Consider the following 21,609-nt stretch of genomic DNA (forward strand, 5'->3'; position numbering starts at 1 on the left):
TTTTTTTCATTAAAACAAAAATTGGAAACTGAAATCTTGTTTTTCCAGACTGTAGGAAACCATGCAAACAGTTTGTATCTTCTTGATCTGGTGTCAAACTGCTGCTTCAACAAATGTTTCAATATAATCTGAATGGGCACAGCTCAATTTTTATATTAAGCCACATAGTAACCATTTAATATATTAGTGATTTGATATTTATGATATTCTGTGAATCAGGATAACAATTTTGTAATTTCTGAACGCGATGACAGACAAGAAATTTGTTCACTTTTTCTTCCGATTAATAACTTGATGTTTTTCACACCCATCCCTTCAGTGTGCCTTTACAGCATAAAAACTTTTATTCATTCATATGTTTTCTTTTTAAACATTTCTTATTAAATTTTGTGATATCAAAGAATTTGTGTATGTATGAATTCAAATTTGACTAAAATGCAAAGATGTACTGGATACTTACCAATGTGTTCACATTAATTCAGTGGAGTTGTTGCACATTTAAAAAAAAATGTAAGCAATTTTACACTGAAGCTAAGAGTTCAGGTATAAACGTACACCCTGCAAGCACAAAAGCAATCTTCCCAGTATGATGAGGAAATGTGTACCCACCCATGGTCATAGTTGTAATAATCTTGTGTGTAGTAGTCCTGTCCCGGATCGATGCCAGACTCCATTGATAACTCCTGTTAAATTTAAAGTCAAAGGTCAACAACTAATCACTGTTAAACCCTATTACCTGAAAACTTGTAGAAAGAAGCAAACAGGATAAAACAAGCCAGTAGAGCAGAGATAACCTGTCCCCATGCTGGATTCTTGCAGTATTTCTGTGTTCATAAGAACACGAGAATCCATCGTGAGACTGACCCAAAATAGACTGATCAGTCGCATTGCAGCATTATGGTTTAAACGTGGGACATATAGCTGTGATGGCAGCTCAGGAGGATGGAGGCATAGCCGCTGCTTTCACATCTGTTTTGATGATTTCATCTTCGAAAAAAACTGTTCTAAAGGCAATACAGAACATTCCACCATTCCTCCAACAGATTTCGTTGGAGCAGACCCAGACTAATAATAAGTTTAAATAAACCTGAGAGCTACACATTATAAAGCTGACATGTCAGGTTAGGGAAGACAAGCAGGTTAGAGAAAAAGAAAAACAGAATACCTCTGGTCTGAGCAGAGAGGGGCGGAGAAGTTGCTGTGTCTTACAGAAGAAAGAAGAGCAGAGCAAGAAAAGAAAGACATCAACAGCAATTTCTAAACATGATATTTCTGATCTCAGTTTTTTAAAAGTTCTGCAATGACCAGAATCAGAACATGTCTAAGGCCGAAAGTGGCTTAGCTCTATAATGATTAGATTAAATATAATTAAAATGATTATTACTATTACTACTAATACATTTTAGATAACACTGAGGATCCTCTTCATCAGCTTGTCCTACAACAACAGAGTGTCTTCAGTCAGAGGCTGTTCTAGATATGCTGTAAAACAGACTCTTACAGAAGATTCCTGCACCTATTAACATCTAAAATAAATCGTTATAGAAGCTTCTACAATAAGAATTACATTTAATTTCCTTGTAACGTAATGAATTCAATGATAACAAAGAGTGAAAACAGATAATAATCCAAAATAAAGGTGTCAAAATCATTTTTATATGAGGCCACTTCAAAAGCAATAAGTCTTTAAAAGGGCCAGTTGCATATTTATTAATTGAGCTTTTAATTTAGTTATATCATTTACAGAGAGCATACTGCTCTGGTATTATAATTTTAATCCCATTTGTTCCACAATTTTAGACACTTTGGAAATTTAACATACAGTATGTCTCTCCTTTATGACATAACCCCCCCCCCCCCTTTTTTTCTTTTTTTACGGCACCAGTGGCTCAGTTTTTGGACAGTAAACTGAAAGGAAGTATGAGAGAGAGGGAGAGACATGCAGCGAGGGACCACAGGCCAGATTCGAATCCGGGTCGGCCCTTTCGAGGACTAAGGCCTCTGTACACGGGTCATGTGCGCTAACCACTGTGCCACCGAAACACATGAAAACACTTTTTGACTCTTGAGAAGCAGATCAGTTGCTGAGAAGGGCTGGATTTGGCCTGTGGGCCTGAAGTTTGACAAAACTGATGAAAACCTTATTTGAAAGTCTAATGAGAAACATCTGGGCATCCGATTTAAAATTTTCTTATCCCAAATAAATTAAATTCTAAAATTAATTTAAAATTCGAAGAAAGAACGAGAATTATTGTTATAATTAGATCATGGAGTCGCCTTTGTAAAATATATATACATTCAGCTTCAGTCCTAAGCACACTGATGTCTTGCCCCAGCCTACACAAGAATGTTTACTTTGTGTTTTCAAATGACTATCAGTGTTTAGCTTGATTCACATTTAATAAGGTTTCAATCAATTGTTTGCCAGCAAATCACAGTCAAAGCCAATTTTCTCAAACTCGTCATGTTCAAATCCAATCCAAAATAATGGCTCAGCATCAAATGCAAATCATTTTTAAATGATTCAGAGTCTCTAATCAAGTCTAACTCTGATTTAATAAAAATTGTTTATTTTCTGTAATTTTAAATGTGTCTGTGATCTTATCATCTATTTGTACAGGTCTGTGTTTTTCCTAAATACCTAAAGAATTAGTTTGATCCTTTATAGAGAGGGTGGACATACAGACGGACTGAATTAACAGAGCTGACCTCCCTGCATGTTCATGTATGGGATCTTTTCTGCACCTTACCACTAATCTCTGAACTTTATAATATAGAAAGCAATTCTTGGAAGTTAGTTAGACAAGAGAACAACCCACTCTGGCTGTTTAATGTTAAACTCCTGTTTCTAAAGAATATATGTTGCTGTTAAGGAAAGGAATAGCCTAGGCTAGTGTGTCCAGAACATGAGTGGTGAGTGATGTTAAGTAATATAGGTAAATGCAAAAATCCTAAGAGTCTAATTTAAATCTTTGCATGGGTTTGTTTTTAAGTCTGACACATCTTCTAATAGAGACTTTTTTGTTGTTTGTTTTAACTATGTGCAATTATAGTCCACCTCCACTCAGGTCTTTGAAAACTTCTGATTTTAATTTACAGCCACAAAAGGAGTTGTTTCCACCAACAATTTAATTAACAGTTCTCAAAAACATTTGTTATTCCTCCAGATCTTAATTCAAATCTCACTGGTAAGCAGGTTATTATGCTATCTCTCTCTTTTTACCCTAAAACTGTGTATCTACAGCAAAAACTAACACTGCTTTCACTGTTAAACATGATACATTTTTCATTTCCTATCTGTATTGATCTGCTGTTTTTTCATCTCACTAACAAGAGGATTTTGGGTGCAAAAAACATTTTTTCAAAAGACTGATTGTGTTTTTGTTCAGGCAATAGTTGAAAGCGAAACTTTATAACTTTTTAAACAATAGAGCAGTCACTTTGAAAGTCAGTTTGAACTCAGATTAAAAGGAGAATATGAAAAAGGCAGTTATCGAGGCACAAAAACATGCAACTTCATCTTCATCGCATCACACAAACAAGAACAAAGAACTAAAGAGAACAAAGAGGATGATGACTAAATATTGAATGAATGACACTAAAAGAAAATATTACAGCAAGATACCCAATTTGAGCAAGCAACAAAAGGGAGATACTTACTTCATGTTGACCATATCCACGCCTAGAAGATTGAAGGCAGACAGAAAGATGTAAAGCTAAATATAAGAATCTTTAAAATACTGTATAACATATGACATAATACAAGTTTTATACTGTTTCTTAATGCAGTTAATAATACTTTAAGTTGCATTACGAGGTTTTGGAGCGTGGAATGTCAAACATTTCAATTAAACATTTTATTGAAAGTCGTAGATATGTGCATTTTGATCTGATATGGGCGTTTCATAAAATCAGGTTAGATTAGTATTATAATAGAACCTGTTATTTATACTTAAAATACCTAGAATTGATCATTATTACTCTCATTACAATGCCGCGTTATAAAGACCTTATCAGCATTTTGTTTATTAAACCTATGAGTAAGGTATTCCCTGTTCCTGTCCCTATTCCTTTTGTGACACTTTGGAAAATACCTTGGACTCAGTGAAGAACAAGGACTTAAGGACTAAGAAACTACAGTGTGGGAGGAAAGTTGCGATTCAGATGGATCTCACTGGAATAAATCATGTTTATTGACAATCTTTGGGTGTGCATTTTACTCTAACATACAACATGGACATTACTACTATTATAAAGCTGTGAGTAAGTTTTCTGAATCCAGTACAGTCCATGAGTATTATTGTTATTGGTATATTCAGAAATATTCAGAAAAACTCAACTTTCTCTGAATATTTTTTGTTTATTTTTTATTTTTTGCAAACTAAACCCTCTTTTAGGTATCTGCATTGAATTTCAGGAAAGATAGGAAGGATCAAATAAATGACGTCCAATTAATTTCCACTATCTTTTTCGGATAAAGCAGCGTTATGACTCTGATATGCAGTTAAACTTGGTAGCTGATTATTTGATATGTATAAAGTGTTGCAGCATTAGCATCAACTCATTAACTCTATGCATATTCTAAACATGTGCCATGATATGAAACACAGGTGATATACCTCACTGTTGAAAATTGCCTTCATTTAGAACACCAAAGCCTTTGACTGACTGACACAGCAGGAAAGATGAAGCAAATAAAACAACAACTGCAAGTTAATAAAAGTTGTTCCACAAAATGAAAGTACCTTTTCTTCTTTTATTTTTTTAACAAGTGGCCATAATGTTTCACCATATTATTAAAGAGGAGGATCTCAAGGTAATTTTTTTGCACTTAAGGCTTCGTAATTGACTCCGCCTAGTGGGGGTGGTGCACCTTTATTAAATAGAGTGAATTTTCAACATTATTAATGCAACTTTTTTTGACATTTGTTAATCATATCAAGTTGCTTCAACACGATTTTTTTTTTCATTTTAGCATGGTTGGACAAAAAACAATTGTGGTAAAGTAACTAAATATGATTAGATAGATTCCAAAAATGGTTGCATAATTTTTTTTTCAGTTTGCATTCTTTTCATTATGCCATTTAAAATCATTGTTCTGAGTTAATTTGGTTACCCATATATGTGAGATCCTACAAAACGAGTGCCAGAACCTTAGCAGCTGTTGTTTAGTGTCACTTTAAAAAAGGGATTTCTTAAATGTAGCAGTTTATAAAATTAGAGTTTTATGTTTTGAATTAAGTTGAAAATGTTATTATTAAAGAGATTTCAACAGTAAAAACAAAGTTTGAGAGATTTCTTATTAACCTTTTGTCCAATTTTGATTTTTTTTTTAAAGTATTTTGATTTTAAGTACAACACGGTTAAAAAAAACGTGATAGATTAAAAAAATGAGAAACAGTTATCATGTTTAAAGTCATGGAACATTCTGTCAATTGGAGCACAAAACTGATTATACAAGCTGAGCATCTTAAAGTGAAAGTAAAAAAGGAAACTTCTTGCTGGGAAAGTAAAGTCATTAATAAAACACAAAAAATATTCAAAGAAAGTGGAACAACTCAACATAAAAAAATAAAACAAAAAAGAAAAAAAACAAGGAATACAATCCCTAGCCTTTTTGTCAGTAATGTGCCAAAACCAGGGGAATAGAGAAAGCCCTGTGGGCTGTAACAGAAGTAATGAGCTGGTAAAATGAAGATGTATCACAGAAGAACAAATGCAGACTTGCAGAGGACACATCGGATTTATGCTCACAGTCCCATACAAATTATTCACACACTTGAGCATTTCATTGATTTCTTTCAGAAATTCGGAGAACACATCTGTGTCTCTTCCATAAACAGGATACATATTCAACCTAGAAATTGTAGGTCTTTGTAAGTAACAAAATCTACTTTAAAAGAAAAGTCTGCCAAAATAAAAAATATAAAAAAACATAAAACTAGAGGTGAATAGGGTTTACACTGATGCACATACAGAAAAGAACTAAAGTGGAAAATGTAGTCTTGGAGAAAAGAAAACAACTTGGTTATGAATGCCTCTAATATCTTTGAATTGGTCGTTGATTTTCAGAAAAATAAACTCCTTTTACCTGTTTCTATAAATGGAAGGGAGGTGCAAATTATGAAAAGTTTGACGGTGCTTCTTTGTCAAATGACCTCAGCTGAAATTTGAATACCAGTTTGATTGTCAAAAAGCCTCAACAGCTGCTTTTCTTTTCCTAATTCAATTTTTTTCTAGTAATAAACAGACTGTTTAATTTCTACAGCTGTGCAATAGAAAGCCTTGCCTTGAATGCTATCACAGTGTGGTTTGGAAATGTTTCTGCTAAAGAAAGGACATTTTTAAAACAAGCGGTCCGCTCTGCTAGTCGGATTATTGGTGAGGATTTGTCAGCCTTGGAGGACATCTATCATCAAAGACTTTGCTCCCAGGCTTTAGCCATCATTAAAGACCCTTTGCAATCTACCAGAGACCTGTTTGAACTTCTTCCTTCTGGGAGGCGCTATCGAGCAATTAAATGTGGGACATCGAGTGACAATAAAAGCTTCTTTCCTCAAGCTGTGATGACTTTTAACATGAAAACTTTATGATGACTCTCTGTTTTATTTTATTTATTAGGATCTTAATATTTGTTTTCAATTTTCTTTTTATCAGGCCCTCTTGTTGTATTTGAATGGTGGTTCTTGTCCCTTTGTCAGTGGGAATGTCAAACTGTGCAACTGCACTACTTACATCTCTTTTCCAATGTGTTTTTTTTTACACACTGCAAATGGCAAATAAACTGAATGTGAATCATAAGATTGGCTGCACTGACAGGCTAAAAGGGTGAGTAAATATAAGCAGAAATGTTTGAGATGAACAGGGCGGTCAAGAGGGTCTTTACATGTTAAAACGAAATGATAAAATGAAAGTGTATATTCGTGTTCCCAGGTAACATTTTGTGTCCGGTAATGTGTGCAGTGCATTCAGTGGGTAAAGATCAGTCTCTATCTTTGTGCCCTTGTCGCTCTGACGGACGCATTATGAGGTCCCTTCGAGACACAGACATGCAGACAGCCATCTAATCTCCACCAAGCACACAAACATTCATGCATCCGACAATGACCGACTCTTTCTGTCCTCTACACCATGTCCTGCAGTGTGTTCCAGTAATAGGAAAGGGGAAATACTATTAGGTCTTAGGAACAGACCATAACAACCTGCTAATTGTCTCATTTTTCTTTTTGTCCACATTTTATCATTCACTTCTCTTACCAAGAAGCTTTGGAGCCATGTACAATTACACATATTTCCTCCATCTGTTTCACAGTCTGTGCCTACAGTACTTTAGCCTCCTCTCTGTAATGGGATCTATTTACTTGTCTTTGTTCTACTTTTTTTCCTCTGCTAAATTAATTAGAACTGCTTTGAATGCTAAACAAACATAAAGATCAAACAAAAAGGAAATCCTTAGAGGTATTTTATACACTGCCTGAATAAACATGTCTTAAAGTATTTCTTTTTTACAATGATAAGAAGAAAAGACATTATAATGGAAACCAAACCAGTTCCAAGTTTGACCATTAAGTCTAAATGACCTGGTGTGGCAATTCCCGAATAAGACGGAAAGGATAAAACAAAACAACATAATCAGGAATCAATTGAAACAATTGAATATTGCCTTCAAACTAGGCTCATTATAATACAGCTTATAGAATGCTAAAATATAATTTCTATCATAGAAAGTATTTTGTAGGTACTCTCTAGAATCAGAATTCAAAAATTCAAACCAAATTGAATGTATGTTTGGGGAACAGTGGTGTGCATTGTTTTATGGCAGCTAGAAGTTCAAACACAGGCAGGAGCCTTTCTCCAACTTTTCTCAGTTTCCATTTTCTACCCCTGGAGATGTAAGAATTTTGCAAATCCATGTTGCTCCAACAGTCCAAAGACATGAAATCTGGGACTATTCATTTATTTTCCTTCAAACCTAGATCTAGAGTCATTGGAGTTACAAAAAGAATCAGAACCGTGGCCCATTTAGATAAATTGCTAACTATGTTTTTTTCTGAGGGGCAATGAAAAGTATATAATTTCTCACATTCTAATAAAAATGGTATGTGGAAAAATACTCAAACTCTTTACTTGAAAATTTCATCACAGCAGCTAATCTCTTCTTATATTTGCTGGGGATTGTTTCCAATGGTTTCACTAGTATTTTCATTTTTCATCTTTGATGGTGATTTAAGTCTTTAACCTACCGGCTTTACCATACCGAGGTATTGCGTAGATTTCTGACGTAAATCCTACAGGCCATCACTTAAACTGCTATGCACGCTGCAATGAAAGAGCCATCAGGATAATTCATAAGGCTGTTTGTTATGACCACACTAATCTATTATTCATCATTCCTGCTTACGGAAATTCTCTGATCTGGTAGTATTTAAACCTCAAAATTAATATATAAAGCTAGAAATAAAAGGCTACCAGTCTGCATAAAATAACTATGTATAAAGAGAGGGAGGGAATAGTTGGGGAAATTTATATTTCAACATTTTATGTGGTTGAGCAAACAGGAAAAGCCTGCATGTTAATAAATGCTGTGAAAGTATAAAAAAAGTGGATGAAAAAACAAACAAACAAACAAAAAAAAAACAAAAACGCATGAAATGTTTAGAAAAAGGCCTAAACTGTTTTTTCCTAAATAGATATGAATGATATGCAAATATCAATGAGTCCCAGTGGCATGCACAGGGGTAGAGGGGATCAGGGAGAACAGTCACCCCGCTCATCTCAGGAGCCAGAACAGGTGCTACAGTTGCATTCAATAGGAGTGGTTTTACTAAAATGTACAAATTATTAAGTGATTATTTCCTTAATTTAAATATTAACTGTGCAGAAATGTTAGGCATCACTTAAAACATTTCTGTACAACTATTATTTTCATTCAAAAAAGGTTAATTGAATCATTGATCAAGTTGATTATTTAAAACACACCAACCAACCATTCATTATATAAAAATAACAATCAAGGATATTTCACAACAGCAAAAACAGATCTAATATTCTTCAAATAAAAACAAATATATAAGTTTATATAAGACATCTATAAAACATCTACTAGAAAAAATACCATTTAATACATGGGAGGGACCTTATGAATTCAGTGGTTAAGGAGCCATCATAAATTTAAAGTTAAGAACCAAAACGTACAACTTAAGAAAAGACCATAGAGACTAAACATGTCAAACATTATATAAACAATATTTAAGGTTCTAACATTAAGTATTTCTTATGGTTTTCTACATATTTTTTTATAATATCTTTTATATTTTTCTAAATATCTTTGTTTACTAAATATGTACACCAATATAATAATATGTAAGATATTTTTCTCTGTTGTAATGGTTTATCATTAATATCTCTCATCTTTATAGCAAAACTTATTTAAAGTACTTATTCATCTATTCATCCCTTTATTCATTCATTCATTCATTCTATCAGATTATAAAGGGCTCTGGTTAGGATTTGGTCTTAACTGTATTTGGCACCAATTATTTTATTTCTACTGGCAAAGCATCGTCTAAAGCTCCAAGCGTTCCTTTTATCTCTAAGCGGGCCTCGAGGAAAGATCTGCTTTTTTAATAGCTGGAAGCTCAAAGACCAACAAATGATTAAAAAATGCAGTAACAGCTATGTTTGAAACTTTAGAGGAAAAGTAACTTTTTGGCTATTCTAATTAGAACAAAACAGTCAACAAGAATTGATATTTAAAAAAGAGAGATGATTAGCGTTTGAAAAAGTTAAGCTCAGTCTGCCCAGTCGTATGTACGTTTGAAGTTTGTTAAATTTGAGATCCACTTCACAATTATACCTCATATTTATGTTTGTCCATCAAAAACGATGCCCAAAAGTGTTTAAGTGTATGTCTGAGTTAATGTTTATAATATAACAAAGTTGAAAAAAAATATATGAGGGTTTTGATTAATTCAGGAACAAAATGAAGATGAATACAAATTTGCCATGTAAAGATCTAACCAATACAATGCAATCATTTCTTTGTAAAGTTCTTTTCCCATTTTTTGCTGATTTGCTGTGTCAGTGTGATATTTTGTAATACTTTTCCTTTTTCTCTTTTTCTGATTACATTTTATCATACCATGTTAACAGAACTAGATTATGGTATAGTCCGGACTTAGGGGGACGAAGGCAGCCTGACTCCCTGCGACTGCCCCAGAGGCGAGGCTGGGGCACACAGGCGCCTCCAGGCTCTCTGACCACCATCAGACATTATCCTGAAAGACAAAGCTGTTGCTTGAACAACAACCCACCGATTGCCTCCGATGCCACCGTCGCCCCAGTGAAATTTCATTAGATTGCCAAGGGAATTAATCAGGAACTAATGCGTAGTTAGCTAGTACATAACTGGCACAACCAGCCCAACCTTAATATGGGACTGCTGTTTAGTTACAAACTGATGTGTAGAATGCATGTGCAGTTACCAAGGAAACAAAGACTAACCAATCAGGAACTAATGGGTAGTATGAAAAATTGTTTGGCTGTGACCAAACTTCCACTCTATCCCCTATATCCCTTAATCACTATATAGAGAGGGGACTAAATAGTGTACTTTATAGTGAACTCAGTTAAGTGAACGTTCGAAAGATGATCACTACTTTTTGCTCCAAGTTGGTCACGTAACTCCATCTCCCTTGTTATTTTTCGCCGCTGTCAGGTAGAGAAAGCTGTAGGCGACAGGGTGCCACTGTGACAACTAATCCCATGATGCTCCTTACAGGTATATCTCTGCATCCTTACAGGATGCAGAGATATACCTGCTCGTCTAGAGACCATGGATGATCAATACTTTTCAAGGTGCATTGTGGGAAATTTTGAGTTCACTACTTTTTCATCCCCTAGACCAGAGGTCACAGATTAGCAGACCACAGTCCGGATCTTGGACCCACCAGTTGGCTAATCCGTACCCAACCTGATTTAAAAGATTTATAAATTACCGCATGTTGTCCGACGACAGGGTCTAACTTCATTTGCGCCACTTCTCCTGTTAATATGGGAAAGCCCTTGGGGGCTACACATGATACTAATTAGCCAATGAGCTGTGTCAGCCTGGATCACTGCAGCGAGCCACTTTTAGCAACAGCAGCCAAACCTGTGGCAAGCCGGGCGATGGGAAAGAAGGAGAATGAGATGAGAAAAAAGAAAGCAGAGAAAGCTTGGACTGCTGGAAAAAATGTGGTGAACTACTGAAAAAAGTTAAATGGTGTGCCCAAAGATGACCCTGCACATTTTGAGAATATTACGCTCAACTTTCCCACCATGAACAGAATCATAAATATTGATCCAGGCTCAAAGAGAGCACCTTGATATGTGCTTGAGAATTTCTTTGTCACCATTAAAACCCAGGTTTAAAGCCTAGCAGGGCAGCCTAAAGCCCACTGCTCTCATTAAGCCATAAAAAAGAAAAACAAAATAACAAACGGTGACTTCAGGTATTTTATAAAATATGTGAATCAGGAAATAGTTTATATACCAAACTGAACGATTGTTGTTCTCTACTTCAAAAACTATTTACATTTTAAAATGGGAAAATGTTCAAATATTTTAAAACATTTTTTTTATTTAAAAATTCAATGTATATCATGGATGCATAAAAACCTCATTTTATTTCAATGTTACATGATGTTTAAAGTAATACCTTATAATAAAAATGTCTCCAGACCATTTTCATTTCTTTATTCGGACCCCGCTGACTAGACTGCTGCACTAGACGTTCGGACACTCATCTGAAATAAGGGAAACCACCATATGGTGCCCTATATAGTGATTAGGGCAGACATTTAGACACAGCCTTTGTGTGTAAAAAAATGTATGATGGACTCAGACTCATCCCCGATTTCCAAGTAGCACTTGGCACCAACACTCTCAAGGAACGCTATGGACTATGGTTTTATGTTGGAGGTCGTGAATGAGTCTCTGTCTTACATTTTCTATTTAGAGGAGGAAAGTGGGGACGAAGTTGTTGTGGAAGAGGACGCCAGAGCGGCAGAAGCTTGTTTTGGTGTAGAAGGCTTACAGCTGTACATGTTTGAGCCCTTGCCTCGCAACGCTGCCAGTTCTGTTAGCTTTATGCCTGCTGAAGACACAGACATCCATCCCTAAAGTAAATGATTCTTATTTATTATTTCAACCGTTGCGTATATTAGCTGCGACATATGAATCAAGATGCTATGACCGAAAATTTTTTTATTGTCAGATGACCGTTGATATATGATTGGCCGAATTTAGGTGTTCAGGCTGAAATATAACTAACTGGCATAAATAAAAAAAAAAAAAAAAAAAAACTTATTATTTATTAGTGCTTGATTAGTTACTCTTTGTTTACTTGGTAACCACAAAGTAGTTTCTTATTATTTTTGTAGGCATTCTGAGTAAAATTTAATCAAGTTTTGTGTACTTTACTGTAAAGTGTTACTGATATTTTATTTCTAAATATTTTCCTAAAAAATAATAATAAGGTGCTGTCGTTGGCTAAGTCTCACCAAGAAAAAGAAAGTATCTTAACCTGTCTTACACAAAAAAGCTGAAGAAATTAGAGTAAAAATGTCAATGTTAAATATAAAAAATTTTATATGGTCTATAAATTACTACTTTAGACAGCAGCTGTTTGCTGCCACAATTGTATTTGCTTTTGATTATATATAAATTCTATTTAATACGAAACGAATGAAACAAACATATTTCTAAAGATGGTACGATTTATATGCTCTGTTTTTCTAAAGCAACTGAAATAGTAAACATAACAATCTCCCGGTGTGTCAAAGAAGATACATTGTGTGTTAGCATGAGGATGAGTAATAAGATGCAGCAGACTGAGGTTGCAAACTAATCTTAACATAAAACACTTCCAGCCTAGTCATGCGAAACGGAGGAAGTTCAACCTGTTCGTTGCTCTAGTCTGTTTGCATATTGAAGCTGCTGCTTATGTAGAGCCACTTATCTGGATATGCAATGCTGATGTGGTTTTGAGCCCATCATAAAAAAGCAAAAACAAAAATAAACAACGCACAATGACAACACAGAGTCTATAGTTGGATGATGACTTTGTGTTGGAGGAAACACACCGCTGAGCATTTGAGAAATATTCCAGCTCACTGTTTTGTAAAATTACAAGAGGAAACAGTCCAGTGGGATATTTGAAAGTGGAAATCTCATAATGCCAAGAGTGTCAACGCCACAGTGTTTTTTATCTGGCTGCACACCATGATTGGATACAATAACGCTGAAATAATCACAAGTTTTAATCTTCCTAAAGAGAAGCAGCAATATGTGCAAGACTATGGCAACAAAATCTGCAACAGAAAAGAATCAAGTGTCCAAAAATTATATCAATATCAAAAGGAAAACTCTTTTTTTTTGGTTAAGATGAACCATTTAATTTCAACATCACTGCATTGCTCAAGATATGAAGGATTGAAGAGAGCAGATGGGACGATGCTCTACGTCAATCAGTGTGATGTAGTTCAGTGACATGCAGAGTAATGCTTAGCAAAATGTCTTTTTCCAGTTTCCACTTTTGACATTTCATTTCAAAAACAAGCCTTTTGCTTTATGAGACCGTACAACTTTCTAGCTAAGTGACTCACATATCAGCTTTGACATTTGTGTCAAAATAAAGCACAAGTTTTTGAAAAACTATCTTTTTTTTTTCTTCTGTTTTATTACCAAAAATAATTTGCTGACAATAAAAAAAAACCCTGCTTAACTGATTATGAGGAAGTGGAGCCGGGCACCTTGAGTAAAAAGATGATCTAATTAGTGCAAACACACAAGTTAAAATATTGGGTTTTTAATGATTTAGAAATACAAACACATACAATAAGCTACATTTTTGCCTGTTTTTGGGTTGATTTAAGTCTGTCTACCAACTAGCAACACCAACCGTCCCTTAGATTGTGGAGCAGTCCTATATGTGACACTTCAAATAGGCCTTTCATTATATATCACCATAAAATGCCCTTTATCTAAGCTCTCCCCTACATTCCTTAGCAGTCCCAAAAGTAATCCATCAATCACCTCAGCTACGGTTCTCTACAGCTTGCCCAAACAACAACAAGAAAAAGATATTTGCAGCTTCTTTGATTAATTCTCTCCCTGCAAAGTTTGTCCGTGTGGGTGGATGCCATGATGTTGTGGGTTTCCAGTTGTGTCATACACTTTATTTTCTAAAGATGATTGACCAGCACTCTTTTACATGAAAAAATGTAAAAGAGTTAAAGCAGTTTGAATAATTTATGCATTGTAAGTCATTAAAATGACTTAGATGGGAATTTTTAACCATTACATTTTGTACACTTTGAATTAAAAGCCAGCTCACCATGACTAAGTCCCATAAAACTAAAGCAAAGAAGCATGTTTCATGAGCAGTCACAAACGACATCTCTGTAAAGCACTTCCTAAAAACCCGCCTTAACATTTCTTTGAATGCAGTTCCTTTCCTTTAAATAAACCCACAGCAACCTTCTAGATGACAAATTGTCCAGTATTCTCTTAAAATGCTCTTCTTCTGTAGTATCTAAGAATCTTTGGAAACCGTACAGAAATATTTAAATCATTACAAAGGTTTGTATTTCATTTTTTCATTTATTTTTGTTTATATTATTCTTAAAAAAATGAATAAAAAATAAAAGTAAATAAAAGAAAACAAAAAAACCCAAAGGTTTCTATTTCAAAGAGCAGAAGCTTACATTTTCTATGCTCATTAAAAACAAAAAGCAATGTTTAAAATCAGCATGAAAAGAAATCAATTCTAGTACATATATTTTACTAAGGTTTATCCAGTTTACATTTACTCAAAAATATTTTGTAACGTGTATTTTTCCATTTTCTGTGAAAAATGATATATTTAATAACAACGCTCTATTTAAAAATTTCAAATTTCACATCACATTAAATTAAATATGGCATTAAAATTTCACTATGAAAAAATTATAATCCCAGTTATTTTTACTGTTATTTTCATGTTTTGTTACTTTGCGTATGGCTGTTCTACACTAACCGGAGGTCTATTTCTAAAATTAAAGAGCCATGGTCTCATGAAGTCTCATGCATGGCACAAATACACCCCTGTCTTTATTGTCATAAAAACTATAAGACAGTTAGATCTTTCAAATTAATCTACTCAACCTTAAATATTTAATTGAAAAAAATAAGATATTATATCAAGTGCCCAAACGAGGCTTATATGATTCAAACCAAGCTAAATAAAACAGTCTACAGTAGACAACACTGTTTTAAAATTTATTGCAATAAATTACAATAAAAAAACTAATTAAATATTCAAATTTTTCTGTTCTGCTGCTTAGAAATAAACAGCTCTTACCCAGAAAACAAAAACAGACACAGTAGCAACATTCAACGTTAATGCATGAACAGAAAACAAAAACTATAGGTTCAAATAATGAACTAAAATACTAATGAAACAGCATTGATAAACTAACAAGCCAATAAAGAAAAAGACAAATATGTGCTTATAAAAACAGAAATAACAGAAACATGCACACACATACACAAAAGAAATAAAACAAACTTTGTGGCCACTTAGCTATGGAGAACCAGAAATAATAAAACAATATAATAAATGGGAAAATATGAGGAATAAGTCATAAAAGACAAGCATAACTTTAAAAGGGTGGAATTTTAAAGAAAGAAAAAACAACAGAAACAAAGTAGAGTAAAAATTAAAATGTCAACCAACATTGAAACAGATTAAAATAGATGTCAACTTATATGAAATATGACCAAATACTAGCAAATTCAAAACAATACAAAATTTGTGCTCTGTTATTATTTATATTTTCCATTAATCTACTTTTAGCTACTTTTCTGTGTAATGAAGGAATTTTTTACTAGCAGGCTGAAATGACATGATTTCAAGTTTTAATACAGCATTTAATAAAAATCTATTTAAAACTGTATAAAATTGCTATAATTATTTAGGAACTTGTTTCCTTTCAAAATTTGATTTAGTTTATTATCTAGCAAAGTAGAAATATAAGAAAGCATGCATGTCAACATAACAATAAAAAACAAATCAATACCAGTCATTGGTGTTTCACTGTATAAGTATGTCATCACTTATTTTATTTTGAAGAACAGGAAGCATTTGTTATAAGATAGCAGACAGCCTTTTATGCATGTGTAAAAGTGTTCACTCCTTCCCTATTTATTGCAGCAGCATTTTCTTTTTCTCTAAAGCAGGAGTTTTGCAGAACATCCAGGAAATCTGTTAATTATCTGTATCCTAAATGTGTGGCTTTACGTCAAAACAACAAAGTTGCTCAAAAGGTAATTACGAAATATAAAGCGAGGCACAATGTAAACAGTGAGAAAGAATATCAAGTTTCTATATGAGCCAAACACAATACTCTTTTAAAAGCAACAAAAAAGCTGTATTTATTTATAGCTAGTGTTTAATTGCTACTAAGAGTTTAAATTATTATTTCTTTTTACTTACTCAAAATTATTCATTATACTGCTCAGTTAAAAAAAAAATCTATTTGGTTGAAATAATGAAGTTACAAGAAGTATGCTATGAATTAATCATGGATCATAAACAATGTTTAACAGCATTCCTGTTAATAAACCAATCTCACCTGTTACAGAAAACACAAATACTGTAAGAGCTGCATTTTGTGGATTAACAGTTCAGTCTTGAGTCTTAAAATTCATATCTAAGACATTTTGTTTTTTAGAGCCTGAGTACAAAAGAGAGAAACAATTTCTGCCCTGAAAGATTAATAACTTTCTTTAGAAAACTCAATTTTTGTGAGAAATACATGGATTGTTAGTAATATGGAATTGGTTTTTATTTGGACAGAGTGTAAAATGTTAACGAGATTCACCTTAAGATAAAAAAAAAATATGGTTCAGTACTTGTTTTTAGTTTATATCTTTTAATGTCAAATAGGAAGATATGAGTTTTAGGCATAGAGTTGTATGATACTAGGTTCTCTTTACTTCTTATCAAGAACACAGGGATGTTTTCAGAAGAGGACAATCACACTATATTGGAAGTCAACTCTTTAAATGATCTCATTTTAGTTTTTTACATCACAGCTCCTCATCAGAAAGTAATGCTAAAGAAAACTTCTTAGAAATGCAAAGGCTAAAGCATTGTAGATTGAGAAGGGAACCGCTTTTCAAGTTCTTCAACAATTGAGTTCATGTTTGGACTTGGAATGTTCGGAATTAGGGGATTATTCTCCCCTTCACCGCCTCCTTCTCCATGTTCTGACTCTCTCCCAACCACCATGGTATCCAAAGAGTCAAGGGAATCTAGAGAATCCACTGAAGCCCTGCTCTTCATGACCTTTTTGAGTGGAATTTGTTTCTGGTCTATCTGGCTAAACATGTTTGCCACAGACTTCTCGATATCGGCTATGTTTTGGAGGTTCTTTAAGATTCCCTTCAGCTCCTTTCGAGGAGGGTCGGGCTCTGTTGGGAGGGGTAGCAGTGGCGGCCGGAGAGACACAGGCCGCAGCACGGGCGCCTCTGAGAGAGTAGGGAGGACAAACATGGATGGACGTACAAGGGAAGGGGACACAGGAGGAGGTAGAGGGGGAGGTGGTGGAGGTGGTGGTGGAGGTGGAGGAGTAGAAGCACTATTATGGATGGAGTTAGAGGAAACTGGAGAGCCAGGAGGGAGAGAGGAAGTGTGACTTTGAGGTGGAGGTGAGGGAGGTGGGGGAGGAGCAGAGGTTGGAGGTGGAGGTGGTGGCGATGGAGGTGGTGGTGGAGGTGTTGAAGGTGGATCTGGAATCACCTCTAAATGTACCTGAAGTCTTTCTTCTGCAGCAGTATTTCCAGTTAGATTTGCTCCAAAACGTCTCTGTACAGGAGGTGTTGGCTTGTGACTCGGTGGAGGGGTTCCTCCATCACTTTGAGTGACGATGATACTCGGAGGACCTTCCACCATTTGAGAAATTGGAGCATTATGCAAGGGACTGTACTTCTGATGCTGAGGAGTGTCTGTGATAGCTGAAAGTAGGATATCAGAAGACAGTGAGCCTCTGGAATCTCTGTTTTGCCTCTGTTTCATTTCCTGAAGAGCCTGTTGCTCAAACTGTCTGGCTTGTTCCTTCACCGTCAGCTTTGGCTCAAGACTTGGGCTTCCTATCGCATCTGAATCCAATCCATGGTCAAAGCCTGAATCCAGACCAGCATCTTTGCTTTCTTTAAATTCAGCCTTTAAAAGCTCATGCTCCCACTGCACAGGATCCATCACCACTTGACGTCTCAAAGCATCGTACATTTCCCTTCTATGGAACCTGGATGGGAGAGTCCAGCTGTGCCCACCTCCAGATCCCCATCCGCTATCAGTGCCATCGTATCCCCTAAATCCCAAATCACTTCCAGGTGAGCTGAGCCTCATCCAGGCCTCTTGAAGGCCTTTCCGAGAAGGGGAAAAATTCCCTAGAAGATTTTTCCTTCTCTGATTGCTCTGAATGTTTTCAGGGCTACTCATGGTACCATCCTCATGGTAAATGGGATTTTTGGTAGTTCGAGGGTTTTCATCAGAGAGAAAGGTGATGTTGGATTCAGACCTGGGGAGTTTATTAATTACCCCTCCATTAGCAAGGCACTGCCGATGGGCAGCGATAGCTCGTGTGGCGAAGTCTGAGATCAGGCGCTGGCGGTCGCTTTCATCTATGCTGCCAATGCTGCTGCCACCAACACATTTTGATCGGCTGATAGATAGATGCAAAGAGATTGAAATGGAAGAAAAAGAAATGTAGGGAGAAATAAAGAATTGCATAGAAAATATAGATGAGAATTATGAATATGAATGATGTTGTATATAAACATATATATATATATATATATACATTTACAGTTATAAATACACATATACGAGAAGAGCCAACATACACTTTATCAAACCTGAAGAGTATGTTGCAGAAAACTAGGTTCAGTAAAAAAACTAAAGAATAGGAAAGCAAATTATAAATCGGAAAATTGGTTGGAATTGGCATGATTTGGTTCTGATAAATGTACTTACAACAGACTTTATGTCAAGGTTTCATAAAGGAAAATAAAATAACATAAGAGATAAAAGACAGAAAAAACGGTCTAAGGTACAAAAGCACAATATGCAAGGTGGATCACCCAGGTGTAGAAAATAAATAGATACTGAAATGAAGTCCAAACATTTATATTTCCATCTCCACAGCACTGACTAAAAATGTATCAGTTGGTCAAGTTCACGTTCGTGACCTGGATTGTCCACCTCTGTTAACTGTATAACATCAGTATATCTACAAACAAGACAATATTTAGGAAGGGTCAAGGGTACAGTGCCTTGTTAAGGAGTTCTAAATTCTAAAAATCACAAAGCTATGTATACTACAGTATATGAAAATGTTATGAGATAGTTTGACAGATTATCAACAGAAAAGGAAAGTAGACATTACTTCCCATCCATCTGTGGAACTCATGCAGGAAGTTTGATTTTCACCTGTCTTGTCACAAATTGTCAGTTTGATTCATCTCTGGACTTGACTGAGCATATGACTAAATCTCATGCTGGAGTTGGAGTTTGTTTTTTTTAATAATCTTGTTACTGTGAAGTTATAGTTTGTGTTATATCTTTTTACTATAATGGTTATGGACTCTGGGAGGGCAGGGCTCTGTTTTTCCGAAGGTCATGCTTCGGCTCATTTATTGGGTTGGACAGTTTAGTCTGCTCACACAAGATATCTTACTGAAGGGACGTTCACACCAGTTGTCTGGTAAATATTTTTATGACTCTCTTGTCCTAGAAAAAATAAAATAATTGTACCAGCTCTGTAAGTTAAAACAACAATCCGATTTTAATAAATACTTGTAAAAGAAACATTTCATAAACCTGACCAAATCATATTCACCATTAACCAGACATCCCAATTTCCAAAAGCTAATTTTAAGGAGATGCTTATCGAACACCCCACCAAGTTGTAACCAGGTGACTGTCAGAGAGTAAACCGAAACTTATTGGCTTATTTTTCTGACTAATTCATCAGCGAGCTCTCTGACAACTAGTTGTCTGGAACGCTCGTTGAACAGAGCATCACTTTGGGCTAGGGATGGAACGGTTTATGAAAACCGTCCGAACTGTTTGGTTCGACTGTCTCGGTTCGATTCGCGTTGTTGTGGAGAATTGTGTGGGTATAACAAGTGGGAAAGAACAGGAGTTGGAAGACGCGCCAGCAGCACTTTATAGGTCTGCTGTATGGGACCACTTTACATTTAGAGTGACCTACGATGACGGCGGAAAGAAAGTTGTGGATAAAAGTGCAACAGTGTGCAAGCATTGTGCAACACGTTTTGTTTATGCTAACAGCAACACGACCAACATGTCACCAGCATGCATTGCCTGCACGCTCTTACTCACATTAAAAAAACACCAACTCGCATAGTCTAAAATACAAGATAATTTATCTGACTCTTGGAAATCCGTTAACAACTATCGATATCAGGGAGACTCCCAGAATTCCGGGAGACTTGGGATGTCTGCATTAACTGTTCTTGGATAGAAACTTTTCCATGACAGATCATACTAAGATAAATGTAATTTTACCTAAATTTTGCTTACTTGCTACAGATTGTTTTGCTCCATTTAATAAAATCCAGTTCTTGGGAAGAGTAACTATTATTCTATACTTGTTTTCTGCCCACATTCGTTCCATCCCACCAGCCTCAGGCCTTATGACCTTGGCCGTTTCTCAATATGTGTGTTGTGCGTTCTCATGGGCGAGACTATTATACTTTCAAGCCTCACTATATGGCCCATTTATTGATTTAGCGCATAATTATAAAATAAGATCCAATGTTGAGAGGACGGTGGCAACCAGAGGTCCTCCGAGGCTAACCGCAGCCAGGTCTAAAGTTAGCCCATCTGCAACAGCCCTCTCTCTCTGCATAGCCGTGTGTGAAGTACCTTTGGCTTTGATTGCAATTTTTTGGGTTTATTTTGAAAATTATTAATTTGATTTGTGTTAATCTAACTGTGTAAATTATTATTCCCCTACTAAATGAAAAAAGTAAGAATTTATTATTATCTAGAGACTTTTAATAACAAGAGCTGAAATGCAGCTCTAGATGAGCCAAGCGTGTGGTGACGTCTCAAGATTCAGTTCCAGTTGACCCAGATTTATGCTGCATGCTCCCATTCTCCCCTACTCCATTCTTTCCTGTTCTTCTCAAGAACAATTTTGGCAAGGACACAAAACCATTCTCGCGTTCTTGTGAATTTAAAAAACGGCCTTTGTTACTTACGTCAATAAAGATAATTATTTTAAAAAAGAAAAATACCTGAAAAAATTCTGGAGGTGCTAATACTAAATTGACTCTTGAGGGAGACTACATAAAAAATTAAACTGTAATAATGACCTTAGCTTATAGCATTTTAGAAGGAAAAACAATATATATAACAACGGAGGAGTATAAATGGCTTTTAGAACCGAGGTATTTAAGGTTCAGCAAGTCTAAGGCCCCGTCCACACGAAGTCAAAACGAACACGAAACGCATATATTTTCCAAAACGTTTGTCGTAAAGACGGAGACGTAAAA

General features: G+C 35.3%; 1 protein-coding gene across 1 annotated transcript in view; it reads right to left on the reverse strand.

The window, feature by feature from the left end:
- Positions 1-539: 539 nt before the first annotated feature.
- Positions 540-21,609, reverse strand: part of LOC107085073 (protocadherin-15-like) — a 298,610-nt gene continuing 277,540 nt past the window's right edge. The window contains exons 36-39 of the mRNA XM_015375218.1: positions 3,661-3,682; positions 1,166-1,204; positions 610-683; positions 540-558 (exon numbers count right to left, since the gene is read on the reverse strand). Coding sequence (XP_015230704.1) covers positions 540-558; positions 610-683; positions 1,166-1,204; positions 3,661-3,682 — 154 coding nt within the window. The remainder of the gene's footprint in view (positions 559-609; positions 684-1,165; positions 1,205-3,660; positions 3,683-21,609) is intronic.

Source organism: Cyprinodon variegatus, unplaced genomic scaffold (assembly GCF_000732505.1).
Source record: "Cyprinodon variegatus isolate N-32 unplaced genomic scaffold, C_variegatus-1.0 Scaffold115, whole genome shotgun sequence".
Classification (NCBI taxonomy): domain Eukaryota; kingdom Metazoa; phylum Chordata; class Actinopteri; order Cyprinodontiformes; family Cyprinodontidae; genus Cyprinodon; species Cyprinodon variegatus.